Source organism: Pollachius pollachius (genome assembly GCF_949987615.1).
Source record: "Pollachius pollachius genome assembly, chromosome: 1".
NCBI lineage: Eukaryota > Metazoa > Chordata > Actinopteri > Gadiformes > Gadidae > Pollachius > Pollachius pollachius.
Genome location: NC_136934.1, coordinates 45507784 through 45521803, shown reverse-complemented (window position 1 = coordinate 45521803; position 14020 = coordinate 45507784). Strand labels below are relative to the sequence as shown.

General features: G+C 44.0%; 1 protein-coding gene across 1 annotated transcript; it reads left to right on the top strand.

Moving 5' to 3' along the window:
• Positions 1-1284: 1284 nt before the first annotated feature.
• Positions 1285-9467, top strand: LOC307075681 (uncharacterized protein). Its single transcript, XM_079736359.1, has 13 exons — positions 1285-1349; positions 1606-1986; positions 2315-2602; positions 3106-3405; positions 3869-4240; positions 4774-5070; positions 5425-5721; positions 5811-5852; positions 6175-6516; positions 6923-7219; positions 7309-7420; positions 8249-8299; positions 8437-9467. The coding sequence occupies exons 1-13, from the start codon at positions 1298-1300 to the stop codon at positions 8471-8473; spliced, it is 2868 nt and encodes a 955-aa protein (XP_079592485.1). The 5' UTR covers positions 1285-1297; the 3' UTR covers positions 8474-9467.
• The last annotated feature ends 4553 nt before the right edge of the window (positions 9468-14020 follow it).

Below are 14020 nucleotides of genomic sequence, written 5' to 3'. Positions count from 1 at the left end.
GGATACAAATGTCCTACACCCCTTTTTAGACCAGCTCTCCATTCCAGCTTTAGAGTAAAAGGTAAAAGAGGAGCAAGACTCTTCCATTACGAAGGAGGAACTGTTTGGAGCGATGTCCCACATGAACGGAGGGAAGGCATCAGGTCCGGATGGACTACCCATAGACATCTACAAGCGCTTTAAGGCTAGGCTTGTGACACCACTCTTTGATATGCTAGTCAAATCAATTGAAGCCGAACATTTACCATCCTCCTTATCCAATGCTTTAATAAACATGATCTTAAAAATAGATAAACCCCACGTAAAATGTGGGTTGTATCGTCGTATATCGCTTATAAACTCAGATGCTAAGATTATAGCAATGATGTTTGCGAGACGTCTTGAAAACCATCTTCCTTCTCTGATAGTCCCTGACCAAAACGGTTTCATAAAAGGTCTTCAAGGTTTCCACAACGCAATGTCTACCTGGACGCTGAAAAAGCGTTCGATAGGGTGGGTCATAATTATCTTTTTGAAATGTGGAATTCCTTCTTGGACTTTGTAAAGGAACATCGATTTCTTCTTAAGTGACCTTTACAATCATAACCCCTGTCCAACCGTTGGGCAACCCATTGCCTCATTACCCCTTGCCTCTGTACTAGTGAGTGTGCCATCGATTTTTGATTGTATTTAGTTTTTTTAATTATTTTATTATTATGATTATTCTTTATTTTTGTTTAAAGTATTTATTTTGTCTGGTTGGTTGTTTCTTCTGTTTACTGTATTTGTAACTTGCTGTTCTTTGAAAAGGATAAAAAACCAAACAATAAAAAAAAATAAAAAAAAACCTAACCCTAACCCTAACCCATTATAGTTTGTCAGTGGAAAACAAGACGTTTCTTCGAACTGAAGAGGAAGTTAAACCCTGAAAGGAAAGTTTAAAGGTTTCTCGCGCTCACAGATGTCTTCTTCTCTAGCTTATTGAACCGTGAAGCCAGTTCTATTCTGATCCTGTGCATGTGTGTGTGTGTGTGTGTGTGTGTGTGTGTGTGTGTGTGTGTGCGTGTGTGTGTGTGTGTGTGTGTGTTTGTGTGTGTGTGTGTGTGTGTTTGATGAGTGGAGGGGTGAATGGGTGGAGCGCTACACATTAAGTCGACAAGATATCAGGTAAGACGCTCTTTTCGATGCTGACATAAACGTTGATAACTTATTTTTAGGGGAAATAAATCAAAAACGAGAACCAATTATTCCTCTTATGAATTGCCTGCTACATTATTTTAAAAACAGTTGATATCATTTCATGTTGTTAGGTGTTCATATGAGGATGGCGGACATTTTGCAGCATGTTCTTCTAACCATGGTCATTGCAGGTACATCACCTTGTAATATATATTGATATTTATAAATCTAAAAAATGTTTGAATGGTATTAAGAGATTATTTTGTGTGTGTGTATTTTCATCTGTACCGGTATGCGTGTATATATGTGTGTGTGTGTGTGTGTGTGTGCGTGTGTGTGTATTTTTTCTCTGTACCGGTATGCTTGTATATATTTGTGTGTGTGTGTGTGTATTTTCATCTGTACCGGTATGCGTGTATATATTTGTGTGTGTGTTTGTGTAAACAGGGTTCCTAGTCCGTGGTTCCGGGGCCTGGTACGTCGAAATGCCGAGCCACATCAAAGCCCTGTCGAAGTCCTGTCTGGTGATCCCCTGCAGCTTTGGCTACCGCCATTCCCCCCCCAAGAACCCGGGCCACGTGGTGTGGTACCAGTACGCCAAGCACAGCTACCCCCTGGTCTACGATTACTTGAACCACGGGAAGATTATTCCGAGGTTCTCCGGGAAGACCAGTCTCGTGCAACGGGGGACCCGGGACTGCAGCCTCCAGATCTCCCAAGTGGACGGCAGCCTGCACATGCAGAGGATCTACCCCTGGGTGGACCCGAAGAACGTGGGGTACAGGACCTACAAGTTCTACGACACCACCGTCACCATCCAAGTGGAGGGTGAGTGAGGGGAGGGGGCTTTGGACCACTGTGTGTCGAAGTGTGTGTTTGTGATGTGTGTGCTTGTGACGTGTATGTTCATGATGTGCGTGTTCATTTTGTGCGGGGTCATGGGTGTCCTCATGATGCGTGTTTATGACATGGGTGTTCATAAAGTGTGGGTGTTGTGTATGTTCATGATGTGTGGGCTCATGATGTGTTCTTTCTGTGTGTTCATGATGTGTGTGTTGATAATGTCGGTTCATGGAGTGTGCATTCACAATGTGTGTGTTCACGATGTGTGTGTTGTGTGTGCTTATGATGTCTGTGTTGTGTGTGTTCCCTCCAGAAACAGCCATGCCCCCAGAGATTATGATCTATGGGGAGATGAAGGTTGGCCAGTTAGTGAGCGTCCAGTGCAGTGTGGTCCACACCTGTCCCACCTACCCTCCCATCGTGAAACTCAACATCGGATCCGACTGGTCCAAAGTGGACCACGACTCGCTGCAGGACGGCACGGCCCGGACCACACTCACCGCCTCCCTGCACATCGAGAGCGTCCACCAGAGTGTGGACTGCTCTGTCCACCATTTGGGAGGTCTGGAAGCCAGGGCGTCTAGAAGCTTTCAAGCGGAGTGTAAGTTTACATATACATTTTACATTAAGGGCATTTACCAGACGCTTTTATCCAAAGCGACTTACAATAAGTACATTTGTCAGAAGAAAGAAAAACAATAATATATCGCTGTCAGTACAGTAAGGATGTTCATAGAACCAAATGTCAATCACTATCAATCGCCAGGTTAACCCAATCCCCGTATATGACAAAGATAGCTAGGATAAAATGTTAAAACAATGGTAAGTACTATGGGGGGGGGGGGAGATGTATGGTTTCTGTTGTATGGTTTCTTTCGAGCCACTGGGCGGTATGTGGCCCAGGAGGTAGAACGGGTTGGCTGGTAACCAGAAGGTTACTAGTTCGATCCCAGGTTCCCCCTAGTGTGTCGAGGTGTCCCTGAGCAAGACCACTCACCCTTACTGCTCCCGACGATTTGGCGATGTTGTAAAGTGCTTTGAGTGGCCACTGGTTAGAAAAGCGCTGTGTAAATGCAGTTCATTTACCCTCCTCCGTCCACCCAGGCTCCTTCCAGCCTCTGAGCATCATTCCGCCGTCCGACCGGATGTTTCCAGAGGGAAAGGCGAGCAGTGTCTCCTGTTCCGTGGAGTACAGCTGCCCCAAACACGTGCCCACCCTCACCTGGAACTACAAGGGCATGGTGGCCCCCACGACAGTCTCCAATGTCGGGGTGGGCCGCTGGAGGGCGCAGTCCGAGCTGAGCTTCACCGCGGCTGCCCAGGACCAGGGTCGACGGCTGACCTGCTTTGCACGCTTCACAGGCATGCACCAGGTGGAGGAAAGCATGACCATACAAGTCAAGAGTGAGTAGAGACGCGGACACACCTTGTGTAGGGCTCTCCCAGGTCTACGAAGGGGGATTCGGTCCACATGTGATTATTATTTTGGAGTTCTGTCTTTAAAGTCTGAATTCTGACTCAAATCTCAGAACACAGAGTTTAAAGTCTGAACTTAAATGAAAATACACGTCTAATGGGTTTTTTTGAGTTCTGACAGTAATCTCCGATTTCTGACTTTGAAATCAGAACTCTTTTTATTCTGGATTAAAGTCAGAATTCTGACTTTAATCAAACGTCAAAAGTGTCTCTGAGATATCATACGTGCCCCATTAATGGGCTATCGGCAAGGTTTGATAGCCAAATGTTAGAATAAATTCTCATACAGTAGTTTAATGGTTGAAGTTTCTTTGCTGCAGCTGACTGACAGAACGTTGACTGATGTTGGTTTGTACACTGTGGCCATTCGGCTATTTCTCCTCCCCTAAAGGGTCCATACTCTTTCGTGGCTGGTCCTACGAGACCCCTGGTAGCATCACCGGCCTGGCGGGCTCCTGCGCCGTGATCCCCTGCTCCTTCACCTATACCTCCACCCGGCCATCGGCCCTGGAGGTGAAGTGGTACCTGCTCCAGCCCAACGCATACCCACAGGTGTTCCCCCAGAAACAGGGCATGGCCATCAAGTACGCCGGGAGAACCAGTGTGCCCGGGTTGGTGGCCCAGGGGAACTGCAGCCTGTATATAGAGAGGCTGGAGATGTCCCTTGACCAGAACCGACTCTACCCCTGGGTGGATAAGAACCCCATCACGTCCTACCACGACCACAACTTCTACGATAGAACCTCTCAGCTCCTGGTCACAGGTAAGAGAATCGCTCTGTGTGATGTTTCAACTGAAGAGATGGAAGGCTGAACCATAGAAGACGGAGTACTGTCATGGAAATATCTGTTGTGTTTCTGTAGATTAAACATCAATGTTGTTACTATTGATTAAACATCAATGTTGGGTTTCTATAGACTAAGTCTATGATATCAATATTGTGTGTCCAGATCAAACCCTTGTTGTGTTTCCATACATTAAACCCTTGTGTTTCCATAGATTAAACCCTTGTGTTTCCATAGATTAAACCCTTGTTTCCATAGAATAAACCCTTGTTGTGTTTCCATAGATTAAATCCTTGTGTTTCCATAGAATAAACCCTTGTTGTGTTTCCATAGATGAAACCCTTGTGTTTCCATAGAATAAACCCTTGTTGTGTTTCCATAGATTAAACCCTTGTGTTTTCATAGAATAAACCCTTGTTGTGTTTCCATATATTAACACCCTTTGTTGTGTTTCCATGGATTAGATCCTTGTTGTATTTCCATAGATTAAACCCTTGTTGTGTGTCTATAGAAATCGCTCAACAGCCACAGGTGAAAATGAACGGTGTTCCCCGGGTGGGGGAAGAGATGAAAGTATTCTGCAGTGTCCGGCATTCCTGTCCAGCCGCACCCCCTCACCTCAACCTAAGCGCTGCACCATTGGGCGAACGAGAGGGCCAACTCTCGGAGACAGAGGTTTCCCACGGCGTGTGGGAGAGGACGCTCGAACTCACCTGGACGGTGCAGGAGGAGAACGTGGCCGTGGTCTGCATTGTGCGACACCCTGGGGGTCAAACGGCCAAGACCGACCTCCAGATGAAGGCCGAATGTGAGTGATGCCGCCGGGAGCTAGCATAAGGATGATCGGTGTGGTGACATTAAGACCTTAACCCAGCCATCCACGGGCGGCTTGTGGCTCAGGAGGTAGGGCGAGTCGGCTGGTCACTGGAAGTTCGCAAGTTTGACCCCCTTCACCTCCTAGCTGGGTGTCGCAGTGTCCCTGAGCAAGACAGCTCACCCTAACTGCTCCTGACGAGCTGCCTGTCGCCTTGCATGGTTGACACCGCCGTCCGTGTGTGAATGGGTGCATGAGTGGGTGAATGTAAGGCGCTTTGAGTGGCCACTGGTTAGAAAAGCGCTGTAGAAATGCAGTCCGTTTACAATGAATCACCCCTCCCATCAGGTCCATTTGATGAGATCAAAATGTCAGAGCAGCCGGGGGAGTTGATGGAGGGCGTGGTGAAGCATGTGACCTGTTCCGTTTCCTACACCTGCAAGAAGGCGAACCCGGGAATCACCTGGAACTACAGAGACATGCAGAGCTCAACAACCACCCTGAAGACCTCGGGAAACATGTATACAACCACGTCTAACCTAACCTTCGTTCCCAGTCTTGAGGACAATGGTAAACTCTTGACCTGCGCCGCCCAGTTCACCCCTCATGGTACCTCCTCAGCCTCTTCAATTCTACGTGTGACAAGTGAGTTACCGCAAACCCCTTATGTCCCGTCACTTTTGTAAATATACTCTGCACATTTTAAATCATGTGTTTTTTTGTTCATCTTTCAGAATATAAGCAGCGGTTTGTGACGTTGGACTGTATAGATGACAGTGAGTGCATTCATATTCCAGTGGGTTATGTTGACTTGATCACAGCACAGTTGAACAGTACCTACAGTACAAGTGACTGTGGAAAGGTATAGTATGACTGATTACCAACAGGATGTAGGCCTACAGTATGGCTGATTGCCACAAAAGTATGACTTGTTTTTCCTACAGTAAGACTTATTGCCAAAGGGCTACAGGTCTACAGTTTGACCAATTGTCAACAAGCTGTGGGCATACAGTATGACTCAACAAGCTTTAGGCCTACACGATCAGGGACTGTCCCCAGGCTCTGGGCCTACAGTTTGACTTGTTCCTCTGATCACAGAGTCCACACTCCTGGCTGCTGATGTCCTGCCCAAAATCACAGCGTTACCTTACTCCTGCGTGGTGATCCCCTGCACCTTCGACGCGCCGGAACACCTCATTACTAGACTGCGGGGCATCTGGTACAACCGGGAAGGGGGCCATGTCTACCATGGGGGCCAGAGCCAGGTGCTGCCCCATTTCAAGGGCCGCACTAAGTTACTGGGCATTGTCGGCCATGGAAACTGCACCCTGGAGATCGATGACATCAAGCCTTTTGACAACGGTCCCTTCTGTTTCCGTGCCAAGAAGGGCGAGGCCAAATACAGCTTCAACGACAGTTGTGTGTTTATCGTTATGCAAGGTATTCAGCCTTGTATGTTGTACGTCCTGGCACTTATTGTACAAACTTATTGTATGTTGTACGTCCTTGCACCTCAAAAATAGTACTTGTAACATACTACGTACTTGTAACAGCATCGTGTAACATACTATTCTAGCTATATTTGTTGTATACGGGGAATGGGTTAACCTAGAGATTGTTAAGTGCTTGGCACTTGGTTCTATTATCATCCTTACAATACAGACAGCAATATAGTGTTGTTACTCTTTCTTCTGACAAATGTACTTAAGTCACCTTGGATAAAAGCGTCTGCTAATTGCCCTGAATGTAAATGTAAACGTTCTTCTTTTGGGGAGCAAATGGTTAATCAGTGTGAATCCGGGGATGAGGGACCATGACTGAGATTCTGTTTGGTTTTGTGACTTAGCGTCCCCAGAACGGCCCCGGCTGACCGCCGCTCCAACCGACGTCGACGCAGGATCCCCGATCAATGGGACCTGCTCGGTAAACCACACTTGTCCCTCACATGCGCCCGTCCTGACGTGGAGCCACCCCACGAATACTAATGAGATAAGGCACACCTGGATGGGACAGGGCGTCTGGGAGACCTCCTCCACCGTGACTCTTATCCCTGAATCGGGAGATGGAACCAAGGACCTGTCCTGTACCGCCACCTTCTGGGGAAGGAGAGTCCAAGTCGCCAGCGTCCAGTTCACCGTGAAGGGTCCGAGCGCCGTGTCTCTGTAGAGATTGGGAAACGCACAATTTGATTGTGTTGCTCACGCTTAATTTATTTATATTTGCCTTGAACAGGGTCGCTGATGTTCCAGTTGAGAAGCTCTATGCCCGTAACGATACCAGCTTCTGCGGCCGTCATTGTCGTCCTTCTGGCCGCTGTCATCGCAGTTTGCCTCCGGAGGAAATGGTATTGTAACCCTTATTTTTGGTGGTAGCGTCCTCCGGTCACTTCTGGATCGTGGGAACATTCGGGTTATAATAATAACTACATACAGCTCTCTGCGTTTATATCTTCTTTAATTATAACCAACACGGCAACACAGTAGGCTACACCTGCATGTGCTCGGTCACTCTTCAATTGACCCGCCCACTTAACTTTCCCCCCCAAACAAAAGGTGGGTAGTAAGAACATATATCTTCTGAACAAAAGGTCGTAACACTATCTATTTAAATGTTACCCGAAAATGTATATATTAAATAATTATAAAATAATTAATCTCAACATTATAATTTAAAAGAAAATTAAATAATGCAAACAATTTGAATTATAACAAGATCATCTCATGTTGGGGGAATGGTTTAAAAAATATGGTAAAGAAAATTCTTGAGAGAAAGCGATTGTTGCGATTGTTAACAATCTAACATGACCTGGCACTAAAATACAGGCTAAATATGAAAACAGAAAGAAAGCCATTTCAGCTAAAGCTGGACATTTTGACAATGACTGTATTGCTGAAGTCTGTCACTGTCGTTGAATATGCGTGCGTTATGCGGCTGTTGTGTTAGGAAACCAGAACAACGCGAGTGGATTTCTATTGATATTGGTATACCCCAGGCCCCCTGCCAAAATATGTCCCACAGTCCAACAAACTTGTTAAGCTATAGTAGGGCTACTTGCTATTTACGTTATGAGATCCTGCTAATGTATTTTGTATATTTTGTTTATTTTTTTTAACTGTATAAGCAGGTATCGGTATAGGGATATAATTATTATTTATCTCTTTTTATTTTTTAGCAAGAGACAAACTGAAAGCTTATCGTGCCGCCCTCCTCGACCAGAGAAAAGGTAGGCCGTATAGGCTTATACCTTTTAATCGTTTAGGAGAAAGAGTAATGTGTTAAACAACATCAATGCACTCAACCCTTCTTCCTCCACTTTAAATCGTTTGAAACTTTGAGTTTGGTTAATTCTTCCTTCCTCAGAAGCCCAGTGGGGGGACAGGTGAAGCGGACTCGATAAAGCAGAATGACGTCATCCTGGGACCTCATCACCGGCAGTCTAATAATGTACTACCGACCTAGTCGAGAAAAACCTTCAACCACCCACAAATTAACATTGAGCCATGACATGTGATCGACCATCACGTTGCTATTTTGGTTGTTTATGATATTCAGACAGGGGTGTTGCACAAAACTCTTACATACAAAAGCAGTCTCCGTGGGCTCTCTTCCTCTCTTGATCCATGTATCTCCACATTTTAATTCTTATTTACAATTAATTGGGCTACCACAAACACCTTGCCTCAGTAACATCCGGAGGTGAAGTGGGACACTGTTGTTGGCTGTTAATGAAACGAAGGGCCATGCCTGTCATGTTAAGCTTTGCTATGTATTTTTCTTTATTTGATAGATGTCTTTGATATAACATTGTAGGTATAATGCTGGTGCATTTATGATATTGATAAATCAGGATAAACAATGCAATTATGCTCCAAGCTAGATCCCTCGCTGACTGCCTTCAATCTAAACTATTGAAATTAGCTTAAGCAATTCTCAATCGATGACTCTTAAACCGTTGTGCTCACCCCTCTTTTGAAATAATTCAGTTATGAGTTGTTCTCCCTCGGCTTGCTTGTATTGTGTTGCAAATTAGCGCTCACTCATCCCGCGACTTGCTGCGTTAGTTTTTGGGCATCCTCGCAGTTAATTGGTGGGATAATCCATTTTGTGCCTTCTGTAAGTGTAAAGTGAGCCTCCACTATTTTCTTTTATAACCAACTCAAACGTTTTATTCAGCCAATTTCAAATTACATTACTTTGAAACAGAATATTGCAAACAAAAAAAAGCTTTTTCCCGTATATACACACCCAGTTGAGGGAACTGGGTGTGTATATACGTTTCATGTAATAATTTTTATCTATAATAGGGTTGTTTCCTTCCTTAGTTTCTCAGTGATTCATGTTTGGTTGGATAATTGTGTTTCTGCCTTCTTACACCCTTTAAATGCAGGTATTCACACACTCAACACCCATCTTATTTTATTAAAATCAGTAAAGTGTACAAACTTTGTAACGTGATTTCATTTAGTTTCCTGAAGGTTGTTTTTTCATTCAACGCTGGACCATTATAGCTAGTTACCCTCATTCTCTGCTCTTTGACTTAACCTCTGAACCCACTGGATATGTTCCATATAAAATCTTCTCAGATCGTGCTCCTGTTACTGCGTTGCAGAGCAACATATGGGCTTTGGGCCCTCATTACTAAATTGAGTTTTCAGGCCAATCCCCATTGAATCATGGTCCATTGCCTTTTCAATGCGGAAAACATTTTAGCTCTCAAACTTAATGAAACTTGTTAGGAGTGTTAGGAGACAACGATGGCTCGCACAGAGAGCCTGAGAGTCACGGGCAAACAATCACCCACATTCGGCTTGATGGTGACTGGCCACAAAGTGGTAAAACTTATCAGATCATAGCATGTTAGGATGCTGAAACGGCTCGGTTGTCCCAATTAAGGTAACGCAAACCTAACAAAAAGGGTAAAGATAAAGAATGTTTATTAATGAGGCAAGTGTTCAAATATCATCCAAAGTACTTCAAGCCCCTACGGATTAAAACAAAAAACCTGATGAGGGAAAGTGAATCCTTGAACTGTTAGTATCCTGTATGGACTCTGCCCGCCCTGCTGGTCTTTTGTGGAATTGAATGTTTTTGTTTTGTGGCAACCCCGGTGGTCGGGGGCTGTGCTCCCCAATAAAGTATGCGCAAGCCTGGTGTCGGAACGAGGGTTTTTATTGGAGGACCGCTTAGGGGAATAAGGAAAATCATAAATCAACTGAGGTTACTTCCGCTATGGGGAAAAGGCGGGGGGGGGTAGGGTCTCCGGCCGGGCCCGTCCTGGTGTCCGGCGTGGATGCTGCTCCCGGCGTCCTTCTGCTATTCCTGGGGGAAAGTATTCCATAGGTCAGGGCAACAACATGTCGGTCTCACCCCTGCGTCTCCTTCCTGGACTGCCGTGTGCTCGGCCTTTAATGCCCTCCTGCCGCCGCCTTCCCCCAGGTGATCTCACTCCCCCTGATCGTCTGTGCCTGCTTGATTGCAGGGCGGTTCCAGCCGTGTTGGAAGGATGTATCTCCCTTGCACTACTTGTCCATGGAGGGGGCGCTGTTCCGTGCGTTGACTGGTTCCCTCCCAGTCCTCCGGCGTGGGGTTGCCACAGTTTGCACTGCCATGTGCTTTTGTTTTTGTCCTGAACCCCGCCCTCACCTGCCTTGTGCCACTCCCCGCTCACACCTGACTGTCCGCCACACCTATTCAGTAGCCTGCTCGTTGTCCTGATTAAGTTTTCCCTGTCCCTTGTTTTCTCTCTGCCAATGATTTGTTCTCCCTCTGATATTTAAGTTAAGCCCACCAGTAAGCCTTTGACAGACATGGGGAGGCCGGGTTGTTGATGCCCCGCGCGACGCGGAAAGTTTGAATGCTGAGGGTAAAAGCAAATAAACTACCCACAGTGAATGTAATTTTGGACAATGGCTGATACTTCTGATGGAACTTTTCTAACTTAAGGACTTGATAGTATTGGTGATGAAGATAAAATGTTTTGGGATGCGGTTGCTGGCATCAAGCACAATGTAAGGCAAAGATCAGAGAGTGAAGGGGAGTCTATAGGGTCACTGGTTGTGGCGAAAAAGAGCAAAACAGACGGTAACAGGACTTTGAGGCCTCAGGAAGATGTTTGGAAAGTCATGTTGGTGTTTGAGCTAAAGGGTGGGCCAGATCTCGATCCAATCCACATTACGAAGGCAATAGAGAAAGATATAGGTAAGATTAATCATGTGCGATTCACGGGGAACGGGAGGATTCCAATTTTTGCAACATTCAATGAACTGCAAAACAACATCCTCAAGAAAAACACACTTAACCCATTTGTGCCGGCTGCTGCGCGGCGCAACATTGTATCTACTAGATACAATGGGTTAATAACCTCAAGGTAACGCCACACATTCCGAGTGCAGCATCTAAGGTCAGGGGAGTAATATCTGGGATCCCAACATCAGTAACAATGGAGGAGATCATGGAGAGTCATTGAAGCTAAGCGCCTGACAAGAGGTAAAGAAAAAACAGAACGTTTATCTATTCTACTATGCTTTAAGAAAGAACTACCCTCTATGGTTCAACTGGGATACATGTCATATTCAGTGCGAGAGTATATACCACCGCCAATAAGATGTTTTAAGTGCCAACAGTTTGGTCATGTTGCTTACCAATGTAGAGGTAAAATTAGATGTGCGAAATGTGGAGGAGACCATGAATATGATAAATGGGACAAAGATGCTTATTAAAATGTTGTAATTGTGGAGGCAATCATAGTTCAGCATATGGAGGTTGTTAAAACCACAAAAGGCAAGAGAAGTCCAGAAAGAAAAAAATTGTACAAAAGTGTCCTATGCAGAGGCGACTTAGAAAATTGAATTGGAGACGAAAGGTGCCAGCCTTAATGTCCCCTTCCGTAGGCCTACATCAGAGAAGGATTGGTCAAGAAAAACGATTTCCTTGCCTTTATTTGCGCAGTGATTGATAAAGCAACAGAACTTCCCCAAGGAAGTGATAAGGGCAATTCAATTGTGAATATTGCAAATGATTGCTTAGGTTTAGCTCACAAGCTAAGCAGTGGAATACCAGAAGTTTAATTTCAAATGGTCAAAAATTTAAAAGATAAATACACAATTTGAAAGAGAAACCTGATGTCATATGCATCCAAGAAACATGGTTAATACCAAAACTTGACTTTATATTGAAAGGATATAATGGCAGTAGATGTGACAGAGAAAAGGCAGAGGAGGTGGGTGTATGACATTTATTAAATTAGGAATTCCATATAGGTCTGTTAATTCCAAAGGACATGAATGTGTGATAACATAAATATTTAATAAAGGAAGGGGTCACTTTACTATCATTAATTATTATAATCCATGTAAAGCATTAAATAGTGAGGTACTGAAAAGTATTGTTAAGAGAAGCTACAGCGATATTTGGTGTGGGTATTTCAATGCTCAGAATAAGGGTTAGGGTTTTTTGGGGTAGTAAACGGACAGATATTAATGGTGAGGTGAGGCGGTTGAAGATATGATGAATGATAGAATATTGGTGTGCCTAAATAATGGTTATGGTACCAGAATTAATGTTTATAAAAAAAACTTCTTGCATAGACTTTACTTCAGTTGATAGGAAAATTGCTAGTAGATGTGAATGGGAAGTAGATCAAAGAACAAGCATAGGTAGTGATCACTTCCCAATTACATGTGAAGTAGATATTGAATTCAAGATTGAACGAAGTTACGTACATCAAAGATGGGTCTTTAAAAAAGCAAAATGGAAGAAATTTGTAGAAATCTGTGAGAGTAGGGAAGCTATGTCAACTAATAATGGTCATACAGTTGATGAAATGAATAACAGTGTAAGTTGTTTTGTATTGTGTGCTGCCAGCCAAAGTATTCCTATTAGTCAGAGTAAAAAGAAACAAGTGAATGTTCCATGGTGGAATGATAAGTGTACTGAGGCTATCAAGGAGAGGAATAGAGCTTTTAAGATTCTGCGTAGAACACTAACAATGGATAATCTTATCAACTACCAAAAGACGAAGGCATTAGCCAGGAAGGTTATTAAAGAGGCTAAGAGAGAGTCATGGAGACAGTTTTGCTCAACAATAGGAAGAGAGACTACTTTGAATGATGTGTGGATGATGATTAAGAAGATGATAGGCAAATTTAAGCCTCCACATGTTCCTGTTTTAATCAAAGATGGGACCCATGCAATATCAGATGTTGAGAAAGCCAATATGCTTGGTAGAGCTTTTGCAAAGATACATAAGGGTAGCCATCTGGAGGAGCATTACAAGAGAAGGAAAGAAGAGGTGCTGAAAGTAAACAGGAATATCTTAAATACCAAGATGTCAAACATGTCTATTATGGATTGTGAGTTTAGTATGTCAGAACTTACAATAGCATTGAGTAATACTGCATACTCTGCACCAGGGATGGACAACCTGTGTTATGCTATGTTTAGGAAATTACCTGATAATATTTTGGAAAAAGTTCTTAATCTGTTTAACAAAACATGGAATGAAGGCAAATTACCAAACAAGATGAAATGGGCAACAATCCTTCCTTTTTCTAAACCAGGTAAAGATTCAAGTGACCCAGGAAACTATTGGCCTAATGCGCTCACTTCACATCTTGGAAAATTAATGGAAAAAATTATTGTAGCACGTTTTAACTTTTTTCTAGAGTACATTAATCCACTTAAAAGTTACCAAACTGTTTTTTGGAGAAGCAAATCAACAAATGATGCTCTGGTTAAAGTTTGCAATGAAATTGAAAAGTCTTTGATAATGAAAGAAGTAATGGTGGCAGTTTTCCTGGATATTGAGAAAGCCTATGACACTATGTGGAGAGAAGGTGTGCTGATTAAACTAGGAAAATTGGCAATTAATGGGAAAATGTATAATTACATACTTGATTTTCTCCCTCAACGGTCCATCAGGATGAAAGTAGGTGATGCAGTATCT

Coding starts and splice junctions, on each gene's coding strand:
- LOC307075681 (XM_079736359.1), top strand. CDS start 1,298: ATGAGGATGGCGGACATTTTGCAGCATGTTCTTCTAACCATGGTCATT. Junction 4,241..4,773: donor CTCTCAGCTCCTGGTCACAG/GTAAGAGAATCG, acceptor GTGTGTCTATAG/AAATCGCTCAACAGCCACAG. Junction 8,300..8,436: donor CCTCCTCGACCAGAGAAAAG/GTAGGCCGTATA, acceptor TTCCTTCCTCAG/AAGCCCAGTGGGGGGACAGG.